This window comes from Protopterus annectens, chromosome 8.part1 (assembly GCF_019279795.1).
Source record: "Protopterus annectens isolate FY-2018-M chromosome 8.part1, PAN1.0, whole genome shotgun sequence".
In the NCBI taxonomy this organism is placed as follows: domain Eukaryota; kingdom Metazoa; phylum Chordata; order Ceratodontiformes; family Protopteridae; genus Protopterus; species Protopterus annectens.
The window spans coordinates 136,555,161-136,575,881 of NC_056742.1; the positions used below are offsets into that span (position 1 = coordinate 136,555,161).

Here is a 20,721-nt window from a genome sequence, read left to right on the forward strand (position 1 = left end):
GGGAGAGTTCTAAATCAACCTACCTTTCAGAGTACATCTGTCTTGGAATTGCTTTTTCATACAAACTTTATTACCTTCTAACCATCTACCTACCCCTTGCTCCTTTCCTCCCAGGTCATCTAAGCAGGCGAACCAACTGGGTTCCTTTTCCTTGACATTACGGACATTATCCATACAGCTTTCTCAGCTACTAATTCTAGAAGCCCAGTAACAAAACCTTATGCCTCGCTCAACTCTCCTTTTCTATACAATCAAGGAGAAAGTCAAATTAATTTTAGTCTTTTGAGACCATATTTTCTCATTCAAGGTCTGCAGATTCTTTCTGCTAAAAAACTGCACTCTTTGAGGCTATATCTTCTCATTCAATGTCTAGAGATTCCTTCTATGACTATCCTCTAATAGCTCACAATCCAAAAAAATAAATAAATAAATGGGTATACAACCAGGATCCTTTGTCTTCCCCACTGCAACTCCAACATCCACCTGCCTGCCCTGGAAATATGCTGTTGTCTCTCTCTGTGGTGCATAAACTTATCTATGTAATAAGCACTGCCAAGCAAACAATTTCAAACTTCTTGGGAGCCTGCTGCATAAACAGGCAACAAGCAAAACTGCAGTTTGCTTGTTGCCTGTTTGAATGCCTAATGCTTCCCACCATTCCTGCCTTATCATCTTGGAGTTATTCTCTTTAAATGGCATGAAAGCCTTGTACACCTGACTCACAATAAAATTATGTCTCACTTCTGGTCTCCCCCATGAAACTATCAGTGGTCTTTGGCCTCAAAGAATCCACAGTACCTTGACAGAAATGCTGCAGTTACAAATGGTAGTAGCCAAGAAGCTTCATTCTGTGACAACTGCATTCTTTTGAACTGAGACACAGGATCTGAATTGCCTAGATATAATAAAGCCTTGCTAAGCTTAACACTACTGACAGCCAAAAAAGCAATTATAAGAAACTAAAATCAAAATCTAAAACCACCTGTAACTGAAATAACTAGGAGATAAGATATTTAGAAAATAGGAGAAAATTACATAGAAATAAATGGAATTTGTGAGAGCACAAGCTGAATAATGTTCAGTAGGTAGAGTAAGATTCGAGGGAAGGCAGGAATTCAGCAATGTATGTAGTTTAAAAGAAAACTTATACCAATGAAAATTACATTTATGTTTTTTTCTTTTAATGTATGGTTATGTTGTTTTTCTTTTAATGTATGGTTGTGTGTACCTATGGCAGTGTTTATATTTTGACTTAATAAAGATGATAAACACTTCCAAAGCTCCTTTTTCACTGACATAGATAAGCAACAACAATAAACTTATACAACTCATATTTAAATTTTGTGTCTAATAAAAAAAAAAAGTACAAGTCTTAAATCCTGAGTGACTCAGTGTACTGCCAACACATTAAAATACAGTTCTCAGAATCCTTCACAAAGCATCACCCCAGACATTACAAAATTACTCTGGACCTCCCCATACAAGACAGCATATGTTGCACTGCAATAAAACAGACCAATCTCCTCCTCCAAGTAGACTACTTGAAACAGAACAAGAAGTGGATTAGTTTACCATTTTTGTACTAATGACTCACATTTGAGCACACACATATTCAGGGACTTTTATTCTGTATTTTTTTAATCAGAATGCTTCATAAATACAAAATCTTTTAAGAATTGCTTGGCCCAACTCTAAAACAGGACCAAGCTGCCGAGGAAGGACTAGGCCTCACCATTAAAGACCGGCAAAAAAAGATGTCCTACAGCACCAGAAAAGACCGACAAAACCACACAGACACATGCAAAAAATAAATCCGATATAAATGGCACAAATATTCAACTAATCACATCTGAAGGCTGCATCTTAATGGATCAAATACACGGCTTTAAAAAATATGAAACACTTTTTTTTTTGAAAGGTAAAAGTGTTATAAGATCTGACCCCACACTCATTTTAATTAAGGTCTCATGTCCCTAAAGCTAAACCAGAAATTGAATACAAGTAGTCGCTGCTTACAACAAAAAAAAAAAGGGGAGGGGGCAGACAGTGCCACCTTGTTGTTGTGTCTTTCGGCTTTGCCCGGTTAGGGGTCGCCACAGCAGAACTCCGGTCTGCTAATGACTGGCAGTAGATTTTTACGTGCCAAGTTGCCGGCCCTGATGCACAACCTTCAATGAAGGTACGCCCTTTCACGCATGTCTCCACACAGAAGACGCTTTAGCTGAGAATCAAATAGGACAACGTCTTACTGTAAGGCGACAACGCTGCCGCAGCACCACCACCACAGTCCAGACAGTGTCACCTAATGGGAAATAATTGGCTGGTTACAATTTGGTGACAAAGAAACAGACAAATGAATATCTTCAATCTTGTTAGGATGGCATAATGATTACCTTGCAAATAACACCTTGACTACATTGCTCTTAAACTTCTCTAATCAAGCTACAACTTCCCTCAATTACTCATTTTTCCCTTGTTTTTTTCTTCTATAAAAAAACTACATTTTTTTATTTCATGCCATATATGCATTTTATAACTAAGGTATGTTCTACAAAACAGCAATGCATTCCAAGCTTTGAACAGTATCTTATTTCATAAAGGTATATTTTATATTTCATACTTAATATGCATTCCATATGTTAATGGATGCTCTGTAAAACAGAATTTTCAAAAGGAGTCCAAGTCATTCTTAGGCATATTTTCCTCTTGTACCTACACGTTTTCAGTAACTGTAAATAGCTATAGGTTTGTTATGCCATGTAGATGTACATGGCATAACATTATGTTGTTTAATTTGAATGTTACAATACAGCCAGTTTAGTTAGGCTCTGCATATCTACAGATTGTTACCGTCCTATGGGCTGGGATGTAGTTGAGACAGCGTTCTTGAGCCACTCCACTTACTTGATTAACAAAAGTTAAATAAACATAAAATAAAGACGATGACCGATGATTTCAATTTACTTGAAGGGATAAGCAAATCATGAAGTAGTAAATTTTACTTTTAGATTAAAGGAACAAGAAGGCTGAGGTTGGTGGTTCAAAATGAAAATCAAACTATTTTGCCAAAAAAAATATGCTGATGTTAAGGAATAATCAGCCAGTTATAACTGATGTTAAACCAGACGCTTCAATTGCTGGTTTGAAGGGCACAACAAATGAATCAATGGGACTATGAAAATCGCCTGTGCATTTACCTCTCGGAAAATATCTTGAAGTAAAATGTATTTTATTTACTGCAGAATGTTACTCCGTGACTGCTTCAGAAATAGTATACTTTTCCATTTAATTAGATATACCTGTACGCTGGTACACAGCTTTTCAGGAATACACGTTTGTGCTTCTCAGCCATTCTTCTGTCTTTTGTTTCAGTAGACAGAAATGAGACTGTATATTCGCAGTGAAATAAAATGCAACGAGAAAAAGGTAAATACCACAATGCTAACTTTGCCAAAAGTAGAAGCAACACTTAAGTTCCTAAATAATAAACTTTCTGTGCTAGATCACAACGCAGTCTAAAGAAAAATACAGTCACTGCAGGAAGAACTATTAAATAAGTCCTAGCTTTACAAGAGTTTTCGCTGATGAAACTCCACTGTGAGCAGATTGTTGTCATTCAAACCTTTTCACAAACAAGCCAAATAAGACTTCGCGTCCGATGACTACAATTTAACTTAAGGGAAGAATCCACCATAAATACTTTGGCTCCTTCAATTACTATTATAAGCGATGACAAAGTTGTATCCATTCTTAGTCTTTAGCAAATGGCTGAAATATCAAACCCAGAACTTCCATCATTTCGAATCCTACAACTGAGGTTACAATGGACGCAGACGTTACCCTTTCAGTCTTTTATCGGTAAATATGTCTGTATGACCCAGTGTATGAAAACTACAAAAATTACTTACACTGAGAGTCTCAGTCTGAGACGGGAAACAAAACATAATACAACCAAGCCAAGCCCAGAGTACCAATGTCTACTGTACAATATAATCATTATACAATCAATCATGTATTAACATATATCGCTGAGTAATGCCAACATTGTTTTCTCCTTAAAAAGAGCTTGATTTCTGACAGCGAAAAATAACTCGACATATTTCACAGCATGAGATTGTAAATCGACTGCAAAGCAAGAACATGCCTTCCACACCGCTAAAATTAGCTCTTTCCCGTCACACCACGAACTACAACTCCCATCACCTTAAAGCCACACGCCTGTCTTGAACCGGCTGGGGATAGCTCTAACTTAGAATCACTAAGTCGACTTGCCATAGGTACGTGTCGTTGTTTCAGATTACCTATAATATACCGGCCACATCTACAAGTCTTACGAAAATTATCAATAATAATGTTATCATCTGCTGCTTACTTTTTGCTGAGTTTCACGTCGCCGTCCAACTCAGACGCATTGTGGATGTCCGCCATCCTTGACTACCACAGCTAAAAGAGGACAATTTCCGGGTTGTGGCGACTCTGATAATTTACTTCCTCAATAGAAAACGCATTTGTTTAGCCATATCTACATCTAGCCACATGTCGGCTCTCATCATCATTTTATAGTAGGGTTGCCACCTTTTCAAATGCCCAAAGTGGGACATTTTTTGTAGAAACATCAGATTTTGCAGGGCAAAACATACCCACGCCCAATACAAAGGACATAGCTTCACTTTTTTTTTGCCAAAATAAAAGCTTATTCTTGTAGCATTTGAGTTGCTTATTCTGTTCATTATAACATTTAGGTGTTTCAGATACAAAATAACTGTTTTGTGCAAGTATTAAAGAAAATATAGGAAATATTTTTGCCCCAAAATCTCAGGACATTTGTCATTTTTTCAATTTTTTTGCAGGACGCAACTGCCCAAAGAGGGACTGTCCCTCGCAAAGTGGCACAGGTGGTAACCCTATTTTATAGTATCATGTAATATGTGACAAGAAAAATACATATTTGATAGGTGCACATTAACAGTCTTTAAAAATGCATGTTGTCATGGGTTTTCTTACAACCCATCCCGTATATCTGCCAATTTGTGAATGAGATGACCCTTAAAATTTTCCTTTAAAGACGGAGTTTAGGGAGAGCCGGGGTGCAACAAAGGGGCTGGAACTTGTGGGGGCATCAGCTGAATTCGGCAAACTGCACTTCAGTCTCTGACATCAGTGTGATAATGGAAGAAACTTAGGGACCACACGCTCCAGAGACCTCAACCACATTACCACAATTAACAGAACATGCTGGAGGGACAGGTTCCTCACCCAGAGATTGCCCATGCTCTGGAATAGACTTCCCATATATGTCATGCACAGCACCTCGCTGTCTTTCTTCAAGAGAAATCTTGATGAGTGGATGGGTAGTAGAAAGTTCACCCGGGGGATCATTTCAGTGGCTGTACTTGATAGAGGCACTGGGAACTAACGTCTGGCGGCACAATGCCAGGGCACTTCTATAGGTTAGACTTGTAAAGGCTCCAGGGCCATTAACCTAATACACACCTATGATGCCACCTGTCAAGAAATTTTCCTGATCATCAAGGTCTCATGAAATCCAGAAATACGGGTTTCTGTCAGGAAATTCAGTTTTGGTGCGTACCACGGCCGGCCTAAGCTGAAATGGCACCCTAGGCGAAGTAGTACTCCAGCACCCCTTAAGCCCCACCCACACCAGTGCCCCTTAAGTCCCACCCACATCATACTCCTGAAACACCCCTATAAGCCACACCCACATGAAGGTCACTTCCCAAGAAAGCCACTCCAGTCATTTCCTTCAATTATTTAAATGCACAGGAAGAAAAGATACCTTGTAATATAGTTAAACTGCAAGTGAAGTGGAATTTTTTTTTAATAAGCCTGCTTTATCTGTTGCTCCTTCACACATTTTACTGTAAAAGTCATGTTCTCAGAAAATACAAGCCCATGTGCCTTCTTTCAAAGGGATGCTTAAGTTAATCTAAACAGTTTAATTTACTTTGGGTAGGCGAGCAAGCCTTACAGCTCAGTGAAAGTAGAATAGCAACCTCTCTCCTCCCTGTGTATAGTAGCTTAAACTAGAACAGCATAAACACAGATAGACTTAGCATACGCAGTAAACTTCTCTGTCATTGAAACGGCATGAAAACCAACACTCATAGAAAATGCATCTGGCCAGTGGAGGATTAGGTTTACTTTTGAGTCGTTTTCAAAATAGACTCCTTGCACACATTTTAGGGCAATGCATACATGAATTTGTTCTTTTATTCACCTTCCTGATTCTATTAAATTATATTCCTTGTATAATACAGCACCACTTGTTAGAATGTGTTTTAAAATTTGTAGTTTTAAACATTTTAATAAGCAATGAAACAAAGTATAAACCAATGACAAAATTACCCATTTCAGAAAATTTCAACCATAAAAGGCAACCCAGTCTTCTGTCATGACAATCCATCAATATCACTCGATACACAATCTCTACAGAATCATTGGAATAATTCCACATTAAAAGAAATCTGTAACTAATGAAGAATAATGAAGAGGTTGCTAATGGCAAACAACTTTACACCTCAATGTTTCATCTACAAATTCAGTGTCTGCTGCCCTTGCGTTAATCTATATTACATTAAACAAATTGGTAAACTGGGAATATTGCAATAGGAAAGGACTAAAACCAACAAGTTCATAGTTACTAGGCATCTCATACAAAAGGAGGAAACTCAGGAGTGTAGAACCCCTATTCCTCCTTGTAATACACCAAATAATCTGCAATCATATGGGTACTGCGATATCAGCACTTCATCTACATGGCGTGGGAGTAGAATCCACAGTCTTCTGCACCAAAGGCAATTATGCTACTAACATTGCTTTCAAATTCTACAACAGTATGCATTTGATAAAACAGTTGCACATTGAAAACGGACTTAGCATGAGCAGCAGTAAACTTTCTTTTGAAATGTAATCCCTTGAAAATACACCGAAACTCAATCTCTTGAAAATGCACTGAAAACTCCATTCCCTGAAATGCACTGAAACACAAACTCCTTTCTGTCAGCAGTCTAGTAGGTAGTGTAAAACAGTGGTTCCCAAACCTTTATGGACCAAGACCCACTGTTGAAAATGGTAATTCTCATGATCCATTACTCATATCAGTATGTGTAGCTCTCCTGTTCCTCCTTAAAAGAGAGGACGCCGGCACCATGGAGTGTTTTTCCAGGATTTAAAGATGCCATGTAAACTACTCATACTTTATTAGCAGAGAAAAATCATAGTCAAATGGGACCCTAGGCAGGGTAATAGATTGGGGACTTCCAAGCAGCCCCTCCCCAGCCATATCAGTGTTTCGTTACTTGGCTACTTCTCCCCAGTTACTATGAACAAGGTTCAAACCTCAGTGTGTATACAATTAGGTATTTTCTGCCATTGAAACAGAATTAAAACCTACATTCAAATGAAATGCATCTGGAAAGTGAAGAATTAAGTTTACCTTTGGGATATTTTCAAGTTACAGGCTCCTTTTTATGGCCATGTATTCATGTATGTGTTCTTTGATTCACCTTCCTGATTGTAATAAATTACATTCCTTGTATAATACAGTACCAGTTGCTAGTATGTATTAAATTTGTAATTTTGAACATTTTTCCAGCAAACAATGAAAAAATGCATGACCCAATAATGATAAAACTGCCCATTTCAGAACATTTTAACCATAAAAGGCCACTCAAACTTGTCATTACAATCCACCAGTATCAATCAATATGGAAGGACTTCAGTTTAGTTTCTCATGTTTTCTTGCACCGCTGCTGAAAATGCTGAGAATGATAGTAACTAGGAGTCTTCTTGACTGAAGAATACTTTCCCATAATGCTGCTTGGTTGCCATGCAATTTTTTTTCATGAAGTAATTATGCTTTCTGCACAAAAAGACAGTTTTCTCAGGTTATCTGCATATTTCATGTGTTAGCATAAGCACACACAACAGTACGCTACATACTATTTACAAAATCTCACTAGGAAATTGTCATAAAACATACCAGGAATGTAGATTCTTTTTCATAGTCACCATTTATTACTTTTTTAAAAAATAACACATAAAATGTCAAATACAAAAGAAGTAAAACGCTGTAGATGGACAGATTTATTACCTAACATTTACCTCACTCATAAATAAATTGCCTTTACCTGATAAACATAGTGACACCCTCACATCCTTCAAGCTGGATCTTGATGACTAGATGGGCATCACAGATGTATCCCTGACTTGACCTGCTTTACCCTTCTAAAATGGGAATGTACATTGTGAGGGTGGGTATCAGCAAGGACCAAATGGTCACATGACTTGTTTGCCTTATAATTCCTATGATCCTGAGAACAAAGGTAATGATTATCCTGAATTTGCTTGGTTTATAGTTCATTACCTAGCTTGCAGGACACAGTGCTATTATGTATAAATTACTCTTCTCTATGATATGAGTTTAGTTTAAAAATTCTCATTAATACTGTCTAGATCTAAATCTGCTGCAAGCCTTCTTTCTGCTCTCATTGACTAATAATGATGCAGTTAGAAATTCAGGCCTATTGGCCCTTGTCTAACTTGCATGTGTGTTGTGTTTAAAACTAAAGCTGACTGTACATTAGTGCTGTAAACTCAGGCTAGTTAACACAGCTGGCAGCTCATCTAGCCTGCTGTCTGGTTTCCTTTCATCTTCCCACTTTTGGAAACACAGGAGTCTGCTGGCAGCCTTGTCATGTAATGCCTGCAAACAGTGTCATGTGGTCAACTAACAGAAAGGATTACCTTATTAGCAACAAGACCTCAGGAATTAAAGGTTATCTTGCTAACATAGTCTCTGTCCTTAACACAGATTCTCCTCAAACATGAACGTGAGTACAAAAAGTAAATTTATATTCATGACCAAAACTATAGATCTTTTGTAAGTGATGCAGCAGGCAGTCTAACGTAGGATTAGCACAAGTCAGACATATCAGCAAAGCAAAGTTTTTCTCAGCAATCAACTGGTGAATGGTCTCTGATCAACTGCAGACACTGTGACATGCCTGCTGCAGGAATCTCGACAGTGAATTACTGTGGTTATGTGACCATTTCCATAATATGCACAAACGTGGGTCTTTGTCCCCTTTCTGTGTGTTTCTAGGAGACACTACCTACTTAAACAGGAAGGGAAACAATGAAAATTAATGCCCCCTGGCTACCCATGGCATAAGATGATAATAAAAGGGAGACTCTACCTACATAAGGGACTTTTCTTGAATATCTACTCTTATTGGAAATATTAACATGACTGAAGGTCACATCAAGGGTGTGAATCACAAACTACAACAGAAAGAGTCCAGAATTATGACAGAAAACCTAGCAGTAGGCTGCCAATATGCAACAGTGGCATTTTCCTTGCTATTATTTTTAAAGGAAAATAAATACAAATGAGAATGTCCATTAATGAGTTTCTGCCTGAAATCCAGAATGAAAACAGAAAACAAAAGAAATCTCCCACTGAAGGAATACAATGCAAGATTTCATGCCAGAATTGTCTGACCTGATAGCCAAACCACTGATATTCATCAAATCAAATGTGAAATCACAGATGGCTAAAGTTAACTTTTATGAAGAACTTTCTTAGGCTAAAATGAAGAACTTTTTTAGGCTAAAATTAGTCAGGCATTTGAGGCATATTTAAACAAAGGAAAGAGGGTGACTCCTTGGTAATTAATTTAATCTCCTGTCAAGTTAGAAAAACACCTTTTCAAATCACATCACACAAAATACAGTCCTCACAACATCCTCTTCAGCAAGTACTTGAAACCATTTCAAAACTTCAGAAACCAGACAAGAAGCGATAAGGACCAAAGATATCTTGACAGGAGGTCTCCTCTGGATACATAGCCTAAGTCCCTGCACAGAAAAAGAGGAATACTAAGGGGCGCTGCTTAAGAGGTGTAGGAACAGGAACATTAAGGCTACCCGGTTAACAAGGGTCACTAGGGATTAACAGGGATGGTGGAAGTAGACTTTAAATAAGACACTCTTGACCCGAAAGAAGGGAGACAAGGACAACATACAACTATGTTACTGAAAGAGAGGAAACACGTCTCCAATGTTCATCAAGGAGCATAATAATCTATGTTGGTTTCCCTAACGATTGCAAATAGGCACACTTAAGGGACATACTAAAAATGATGGTCTGGCCCCTAAGAAATCCATCACTTAAAAAAAAAAAAAAAAACACAAACTAAGGGGATCTGGATTTTTGGCAGATGTACTATCTGAAAGTATATGTCCTGGTCTAGGGCCCAGAAGAAGATGACATTCAGTGGCCCTTAATGGAGGGATAGGTCTGAGTCTCCAGTCTCTTGCAGTGCTACCATATGGTGATTAAATTGTCAGACAACCAGTATTCTGACAATTAAGTACTCCTTAAAGGACTTCAAGGACATAAATGATTTCTCTCATTGCCATCCTCCGATATGAAGACGGACTTATTAGGGGGTCCCATGACTCTTGGGCAGAGAAGCTGAAAAGTATTAATTTTCAGGCACTAGATCACTGCTGGGCCTAGAAAAAAACATTCACAATATAGTTTGCCTTGCAACTAAAGAGTTAAGTGGGATGACAAGGATAACTGGAAAAACTTTTCTGTGTCTTCACAGATTTAGGTAAATGGAATCCTATCTATCTATTACCAGATCTGTACTGGTGTGCAGGCAACCATAAGACTAAAAACATAATGCATTACCAAAACAGGTATAAGGAAACCAGCTGGATAAGGACAACTAGCCTCTCCATGGGTAAAATGCTCTCCAGCTGCAGAATTCAATCACACTTCAATAAACTGGAACAAACTGACAGAAAATCAAACAGGACTTGCCAAGGTGATTTTTATAACTAGACCAAGACCACGACTGCCACAGAAGGAGGAAAAGGCATGTCATTCTCACTCAGTTATCACTGACTAGCTATATCTGTAGAAAAGCCATGTCATTCTCACTCCAAGTTATCACTGACTAGCTATATCTGTAGAAAGCTAAGCTTCGTGAATGATAAATAACAATCTGAGCCAACGAGAGACAAATGACAGAGATCAGGGGTGCTGGAATTGGTCCCAACCTCTGAAGAAAAGTACAAACTGGTCATAGACTGAGGGGGGTGTATATTACAGCAGGTATCCTTCGCATCCATGATTACATCCATTCTCAAAGGAATAGGAATAACAGACTGAAGAGTGATCATCTGAAAATAAGTGCACAGAACTTAGCAAATGAAGTTGCTTAAGAGAGCATAAGAAGGCAATCACACACACACATATATATTTTATATATATATATATATATATATATATATATATATATATATATATATATATATATATATATATATATATATATATATATATATATATATATATATATATATATATATATATATATATATATATATATATATATATATATATATATATATATATATATATATATATATATATATATACATAGACCAGAAAATAAATCAGGGACAATTTTTAAATATTGCTCTTAGAAAGTCTAGAACAGGTTTTGCATTAGCCATTTTCTGAAGGATATGAAGTCTGACACTCAACTGTCTGCCATTTATTGCTCTCAACGAATCAGAGACAAATCCAGAAATAATTGGGCACACTTTAATACCATTTACAACCTGCAACAAATCTGTTAAAGAGTTATTCACCACATCTTTTTCCAAAAGGCACATTTTAGGAGACACATGGGTAAAACATGAGTCAAAATCAGAGACAGTTGAGAGACAGGTGTCATCATTTATTGAATTCTGTATTTGATGATTTGCCAGAAAATCAAAAATTTTATGAGGAATAGATCACAAATAAAGGCAAGATACTGGACAGTTGACAGCTATGACACACACTTTCTAGCACCAACATGCAAATGTAGTTTTTGACCACTTCCCGGGAAAGTGACTGGACAATTACAGGGAAGATAAAAAGTATATACATGTTATATTGGAAGTCTGTACCGCTTTATGGTCTAATGACCTATTCCATACATACACGCACACTTTCTCTCGCATACAGAAGCTAACATTTTAAATTACACATAGACACACACACATACACTTACCTTCTTTCTAAACTGAATGCCAAACGAGCATACACAGTCTTAACCCCAACCCTTAACTTCTAGCTTAAATTTCACGCGTGACTGCAGAATGTATTTACTTCCACGTTAGTGTGTGCACTCATATTCCTCCTTAAAGGAAAAGTTACTAATACCGCGATCAACCTGTTAAAGTGGGAGGGCGCTCCTCGACTCAGTGACAAGGCGCCGGGAAGAGTGCATGGACCGATAAAAATTAGTTAAAACAAAAATAAATAAATAGATAAAATTGCACCCTTTACAAGGCTGGCATGTATGGCACCCTAGGCGGTCGCCTAGTTCGCCTATGCCTAAAGCCGGCCATGGTGGGTACTTGTCAGGTATTTAAGTCTTACTGAGAACTAACATTTTAAAAATATAAATACAAATAATGAATAGACATATATAAAACTGACCAAGTGTTTACATATATATTCAGAATGACCTTGTTTAAAATTACTTAATGTGCAAAATATAAGCAATTTGTTTTAAAAATAAACAAACAAGGCCTATCTCCACTATTACCCAACCTATGAACCTATATGTTTGAATGGGAGAAAGGAAATTCACCCCAGGGATCACGTCAGTCACCCTGCTAGACAGGGTCCAGGGAAGTAAATAGTCGTTGAGTCTTTTGGCTTTTCCCGGTTAAGGGTCGCCACAGCGGAACTCTGGTCTGCTAATGATTGGTAGTTGATTTTTACGTGCTGAGTTACCAACCCTGATGCACAACCTTCAACGAAGGTACACCCATTCACGCATGTCTCCACGCAGAAGACGCTGTAGCTGAGAATCGAACCGGACAGCGTCTTACTGTGAGGCGACAACACTACCGCAGCACCACAGCCAGGGAATTGTTATGGCTAGGCTTGTATAGGCTTGTATTGCCTAGTACCAACCTATGAACCAAAATTGTTACCATTTCTTATTTGCATTTAAATTATTTTATCAGAATACTCTCTTATTTTAAATGGTTTCTTGGATGGTGTGAAATGTGCCCATTAGCAGGCAGTTAAGACTAACCAAAAGAATTCAGGCTACATTTCTAAAAAAATGACCACAGGTAACAAGACTACATAAAGGACCAGAATTTAATCCACAGAGACAGAATAAATCCACAAAGACAGTGAAGAAACAATAGTGTAAACGCTTTGGTCTTGCTTCTGTGAGCAAGACTTCTTCAGGCAACCAGAACTTGTACAAAATGCAGCTATTTAAAGTGTCACATGCTTACATCAATTAACATCTAAAAGCAAAAGCTGCAAATATTTAAAATCATTTGAACATTGAATACCTTAAAATATAAATACAAATACTGGATAGACATATATAAAACTGGCCAAGTGTATACTTATATATTCAGAATGACCTCTTTTAAAAATTACTTAATGTGCAAAATATAAGCAATTAGTTTTAAAAATAAACAAACAAGGCCTATGCCCACTATTACCTAAGCTGTTAGTTGACTAATATAATACTAAAATATATAAGAATATTTAAGGCTTTCAAAATATTTAAGGCTTTGAAAATATAGGATATAAAAACATCTCCACCACTCACTGGATTATGGGGAGTAAAAAATGAAGAATAACAAATATATATGAATGTGTAAAAGTACATACAAAAATCTATGCAAAAGATACAATCAATTATCTCTGCAAACTCCTTAATTTTAATACACAAGCTAAGGAACAAAAATCATTAACCCCTGGTGGATTGTAGGCATTCAGTTTTATTTACCATAATAATTCGCAAAGTTCTAGTTTAAGGGTGAGGGGTCCCCTCCTAAGGTCTTGCTCAATCTGGTCTATCACCCTGAAATTGAAACTGTGCTGGGGATGTTCCTGCACGTGCTTAGCTAGTGTATTCTCCAATTTTGACCTCCTAATACTATAAATATATTCATATACTCTGTCCTTGAATCTGCAGCCGGTCTTACCGACGTAGAAACAAGGGCAGAGACTACATGTCGGTAAGACCAACCGCAGATTCAAGGACAGAGTATATGAATATATTTGTAGTATTAGGAGGTCAAAATTGGAGAATACACTAGCTAAGCATGTGCAGGAACATCCCCAGCACAATTTCAATTTCAGGGTGATAGACCAGATTGAGCAAGACCTTAGGGGGGGGGGACCCCTCACCCTTAAACTAGAACTGTGCGAATTATTATGGCAAATAAAACTGAATGCCTACAATCCACCAGGGTTAATGATTTCTGTTCCTTAGCTTGTGTATTAAAATTAAGGAGTTTGCAGAGATAATTGATTGTAATTTTTGCATAGATTTTTTGTATGTACTTTTACATATTCATATATATTTTTTATTCTTCATTTTTTACTCCCCATAATCCAGTGAGTGGTGGCGATGTTTTTATATCCTATATTTTCAAAGCCTTAAATATTCTTACATCTTTTAGTATTATATTATATTAGTCAATTGACAGCTTAGGTAATAGTCAGCATAGGCCTTGTTTGTTTATTTATTTATTATTTTTAAAACTAATTGCTTATATTTTGCATATTAAGTAATTTTTAAACAAGGTCATTCTGAATATATATGTACACACTTGATCAGTTTTATATATGTCTATCCAGTATTTGTATTTAAGGTATTCAACATTCAAATGATTTTAAATATTTGCAGCTTTTGCTTTTAGATGTTAATTGATGTAAGCATGTGACACTTTAAATAGCTGCATTTTGTACAAGTTCTGGTTGTCTGAAGAAGTCTTGCTTACAGAAGCAAGACAAAAGCGTTTACACTACTGTTTCTTCACTGTCTTTGTGGATTTATTCTGTCTCTGTGGATTAAATTCTGGTCCTTTGGAACTGTCTTGCTACCTGTGGTCATTTTTTAGAATTCAGGCTACATCTTAGTAGAACACGAAAAGCCTGAGCAAACTTTTTTTTAATAAAAGTGAAACAATGGATCTGTCCCCTAGCTAAACTTTATCTGTAGTAAAATTATATATGATTTTTATCGTCAGTATAAATAATATTGTGCATATGAATAAAACCTGGATTCACACAATGGAGGAAATAGTTGACAAATAATCATAGTTTCCTCATTTCCTCAGTATAATTTTAGACCCCATTCATAATTTGTGTAATCATTTCAGCGAGCAAACCAGTTGCCTAAACGCTATTAGCGATGTATTTTAACGTGCAACATGTTTATGCATTCGTTTATCTGTTGCATTTAGAATATTACTCTTTCTTCAAAACTGTTGCTCACATGATTATTAACTTTGAAAGAAAAGTAATGCATATTTACTTAATGAAATGGGTGGGGCTTTTGTTTTTGTCCGTTTTTTGCCTTTTCCAAAGGTTGCAACCCTAAAGAAACTATAGTTGTGTCATTGAAAATCAAGGGCAGTAATAGGTTTGCCATCCTTTCATATACCCAAAGTGGGACATTTTTTTTTGTAGAAACATGAGATTTTGCCGGACAAATTATATCCATGGCTAGTGCAAAAGGATAGAGCTTCACTTTTTGCCAAAATAAAAGTTTTTTATTAAAAGAAAGTTTATTGTTGTAGCATTTGAGTTCCTTATGCTGTTTTAGGCATTTCAAGTACAAAATAATAGATTTATATAAATATTTAAAAATAAGGAAATAATTTTTATCTTAAAATCTCAGGGTATTTGCCATTTTTTTTCACAACTGCCTAAATGGGACTGTCTTGCACAAAAAAAGAGGCAGGTGATAACCCTATCAGTAATTAATTTACTGTTAAACATGCTAATACAGCTCAAGTGGTCACTGTATTAAAATTTGGCAACATCTTTTTTTTTCCCAAAGGGAAGTGAATTTGAAAAGGCAAATTATTTGTCTGTTAACTCAATAGATATAGCTGGCCTGAATAAACTAAGAAATTATTAAACATAAAGAGCACTTGACGTATAGGTAAGATTGTAGTCCTTCTGTATATCTAAAGATATTGTCACTGCATTTTCACAAGATTATTATTAGCAGAATCATCCTAAGGCAGAAAATAGCTCTTAGTATTACTACTGACTATACTATTTCTTTGAATTACTTCAGTTCATTATCATCACAGCACAATACAGTGATGCGTTTATATCAGATTTGTACTGACTGTACTGCTTGACTAAGCTGTAAGCAGAATTATCCTGACTACTGCAGTATAACATCATCTTGTAATGCAGTGCTGAAGCACCACTGACAATACTAGTTGTTTGCATGTTTTACTACAAATGGTGGATGGAGGCAGATCCTTGTCTTGTTGTTCTCTGCTGTTTGGATTGCCTTAAGGTACACAATCAGTGACTTAATTTCTGTTCACATCACAGGTATTCTGTGACTAAGTCAACTTGGCCTGAATGCTAAGCTTTTGACAGCAGGAGCAGCAGCACCTTGTCTAAGAAAACCACACACACAAACATGATCTTTGATTAACTACTCCATTAGAGTGTTGCCAGAATTATTAGAAATATATACTATCTTCTAGACTATAATCCCCTGCCTATTCCAGGAGTAGTTTGTATCAAAAGCCTATGCTGCTATGACCAGGGCATAACTCACAGTTTTCTCCTAAAGCAACTATTCTAAATATCATAGGAAGTTACTAGGCTATTGGCCCTGAGGCTCTTATAAGCCTAGGCAAGAGTTTAGCCCATGTTTAGACAAACTAGCACCCAATGCCCCTGTCCAGTAGGGACTCAGGTGGAATCCCAGGGATGTAATTTCTATTTCCCATCCTGTTATCCAGGTTGCACTTAAAAAGGGGTAAAGAGGTACTGTGATATGGTGAGGAAGTCTATTCCACAGATGGGGGAATCTCTGGGACACAAATCTGTCCCGCCAGCAAGTCCTCATAGTATTAAAGATGTAGCAGCATACCTTTTAGCTGTCCAGGTTTTTGCAGAAGGCTCAGATTTTTTTTACATTTTTTGATCTGTTTCTCATAAAAGATTTTTAGCAAATTTTTGAGGACTGAAGTTGCTAAATAATGGCAGACTGTTACATTTCAGACTTTATATCCTTCAGAAAATGCATGTTGACACTAAATTTGTTTTTTTTTTTCTAGCAACTTTCTAAGTTTATAACAGTAATATTTAAAATAGGCCCATATTTTTGGGTTTTTTGTCCCTCATTAATTTTGGCTTTGTCCAGATTTCTTGAGTTAAGAGTCTGAGAGGCATGTGTAGAAGATATACTAAAACTGTTACTTTATTAAAATTCTTTAACAAAATAGATATTAATATATCGTTCTGTGACAGTTTATCTTCTTTGTTGAAGATGAATCTTTGGGCATCTTTCTTTTGCTATAAAAATTAACTTTATTTTTTTTTTATTTTCTATAATAGTAGTTTATTTTGCCTGGCTACACCAATGATGTGATATTCTTCATTATCACAATTCACCAGATGACTACAGTACAGTGTATGGATGTATTACTACTACTACTAATAATAATAATAATAATAACAATTGAATCCAATGCTACTGAACAAAACACCTCTTAAATGTAATGCTGCTGATGACAATGATAGTGATTCATATCTTTGTCCTGTTCTCTCCCAGATGGATTGATATGAGATATACATTCAACATTTGTTTTCATATCACTGACATTCTGTGATTGAAGGTGACCTGTATTAGCCTGACAACATACTTCTGACAGAAATAGCAGCAAAGAATAGAAGATAAAGCAGTTAAAAAATAGCCCCTTCACAAACTGGAGAGCTTTTTATATATTTTCATTTATTTGCCAGATAGTTGGAATGATCAACAGCCCCTTTTCAGCCATGACCTGGATTCAATTTGGAGCATAATAGAACATTTCAGTTCACAGCAGTTATTCACAAAAAATACTTAAGATAGAGTTTCGCAAGATAACATTTATTACCATAATTAATCTAAGTATTTTGCAAAAAGCAGACATTCTTTTAACATAATCTCAGTAGAATTTAAATAATCTTGTGTGTGTCCACCAAAACTAAACCACCGACTTTGTCAGCTTTCATTGCTTTGTGTTCTTTGTTAATACAAATTTCTATCAGGGCAGCTCAACCTTCATTTGTTAAATTGCAGAATTTCCTCTTTAGGTTTTATTTTAGAATCTCTCTAATCTCTTGCGCATGTCTTTCTTTTTTTTCAAATGTCAAAATCATAGAATAGTAAATGATCTGGAGCAGATTTTGCAAGACATGCAATTACTGTATGCACAGTTCCTGTGTGACTATAAAAACATGAGAAATCCATAGGTATGAGACAACACTTTAGCTATAATAATACATAAATTGTATATGTTGCTACCTGTGAGAACTGTCACTCCTTTTATGTAAGGAAACCCATCAGGAAAAACTCGGAGCAGGTAAGAACACATACTTGCTGTCAAAAGAAAGATGAGAACATTACAAAACATGTGTGAATTGCAAAAATTATATGTTTGATGTTCTTGACCATGGAGAAACTGGTTATTTTAAAGGAGAAGTCACAATTTGCTTGAAATAAAGAAACTGTTTTGGCAAACTCAGGTTAAATGAATCCGGGGTTTAATGGCAGTTTGAATATTAAGTGTATGTTAAAGAACAGACCTGCTAAATTCTAAATACAGTCTATTGATTTTGCAAGTTATCATACAACTACAAGCTGAGCTATAAATAGACATGTTTTAATGGGTGTTTATTCTGATGAAATCTTGAAAATAAAAGATGAAAGCACTAAACAAGTCGTGGCACCACAGATTCCTTGAAGGAGTGTTTGGTTGTTCATTCTTATTTCCTTTAACACTCACATTACAAGAGTGTTTTTTTGGTTTTGTGTATATATAGCTTACTGATAATCATTCACATGAAATGTTGCATCGCAGTTAATCTAAATAAAAACACTGAACATACCATTAATCGAATAACCCATTACGTAAAAAAAAATATGAAAACATAAACATTTTCCTTTTCCGGTTGGTTAAAGTATATATAAAAAAACACCGCTAGACATAATTTATCTAACTAGTTAGAGAAACGGTGTTTAGGACTTTAATGTGTACAGCTAGGTTAGTGACAGGGGTAAGGAAAAGATTTGGGTTAGCATACATGAGTAAGTGGTACAAGGGAAGGCGTCACTAACCCTAACCTTGCCCCTAACATTAACCCTACCTTACCTTAGAAAAAGAATTTCAATAATAAGGGTTGACAGAATGGCTTAGGTGTTGGATTCACAAACCCAAGGTTCAGAGTTTGATTCTCAGATGGGATAACTGGCTAAGCTTAAAATGGCTCACATGGGCAGTTAGCCTAGTGGTAAACTATAAACCTATGGACATTACCATTATTCAGACAGACTTAGTCTGAATATGGTGGTAACATTTTTCTTGTATGATCATAAAAGGAAAGTGTTCTTATTTGGTTTTCAGTATATATATATATATATATATATATATATATATATATATATATATATATATATGCATATAAACACACACACACACACACACACACATATATATATATATATATATATATATATATATATGAGTCTACTTTACATTACCGAAACGACACTTCACGGACACACAAAACACCGACCCCAAATAACCGAAAACACACAACACCGACAACTCAGAAAACCGAACACAATTACACCGACACAAACAACGTAAACTACACATGACACACAATGACATATCCACTAACCCTAACCCAAACCCTAATCCTAAGGTCCGACACTACCGCACAGTTACCCTACCCGCACCCTAACCCTAACTCACTTAACCCACCCCTACACCTAAAGACTGTCATTATCGCACACTTAACCTACCTGCACCCTAACCCTAACTCACTTAACCCACCCTAAAACATAAAGCCCGTCACTATCGCACACTCACCCTACCCGCACTCTAAACCTAACTCACTTAACCCGTCCCTAAACTACAGTCCGTCACTATCACACACTTACCTTACTCAAACCCTAACTCCGACACTACCACACACTCACCTTTCCCACACCCTAACCTAAAATCCCACAATATCGCACACTTACCTGACCGCTCCTAACTCCGTCACTATCGCACACTTACCGAGTTGCGCTCACACGTTACCCTTGTCGGTCTTTCGGCAAATCACCTTTTCGATCAACTTGCTTGTCGATCGTTTCGTCTCGGTCTTCTGCGTGTCGGTGAAGTGTCGTGTCGGTAATGTAAAGGGGACCCATATATAGATATATACATACATATACGTGTGTGTGTGTTTGTGTATATATATGTATATATATATATATATATATATATATATATATATATATATATATATATGGATCTAGGATGTTTGCTCGAATAAGAAAACATCCGAATCCATAACAATTTATTTATTTATTTTATTTTACATTTGTTGACCAGGCTAGTCTAACTGGATATATGTCCATTTTCAGTAGAGGCCTGGGGAGAAAAACTCCAAAGACATGATTCAACATAAAGTATAAGTACAAACAATACACAAACATCAGATATTATAATAATAAAAAAATAGCAATTATCATAGTAAAAAAGTCATCAACAATGGTAATGTGCAGTAAAAACCTAGGGGATTTAAAAGGATGTACACTGAGGTTAAGAGTCAAAAAATAGTATGAATTGAGTGTATGG

General features: G+C 36.3%; 1 protein-coding gene across 4 annotated transcripts in view; it reads right to left on the reverse strand.

Moving 5' to 3' along the window:
• Window positions 1-4,485, reverse strand: part of KARS1 (lysyl-tRNA synthetase 1) — a 580,608-nt gene extending 576,123 nt beyond the window's left edge. For 2 of the 4 annotated variants that reach the window (XM_044081775.1, XM_044081776.1), the window contains exon 1: window positions 4,373-4,455. Coding sequence is in view for 1 of the 4 variants with exons in the window: in XM_044081774.1 (XP_043937709.1) it covers window positions 4,373-4,428 (56 nt within the window). In the remaining 3 variants the exon portion in view is untranslated. Of the gene's footprint in view, window positions 1-4,372 lie in introns of all 4 variants that reach the window. The other 2 variants (XM_044081774.1, XM_044081773.1) reach the window with 2 other exon arrangements.
• Window positions 4,486-20,721: the final 16,236 nt, after the last annotated feature.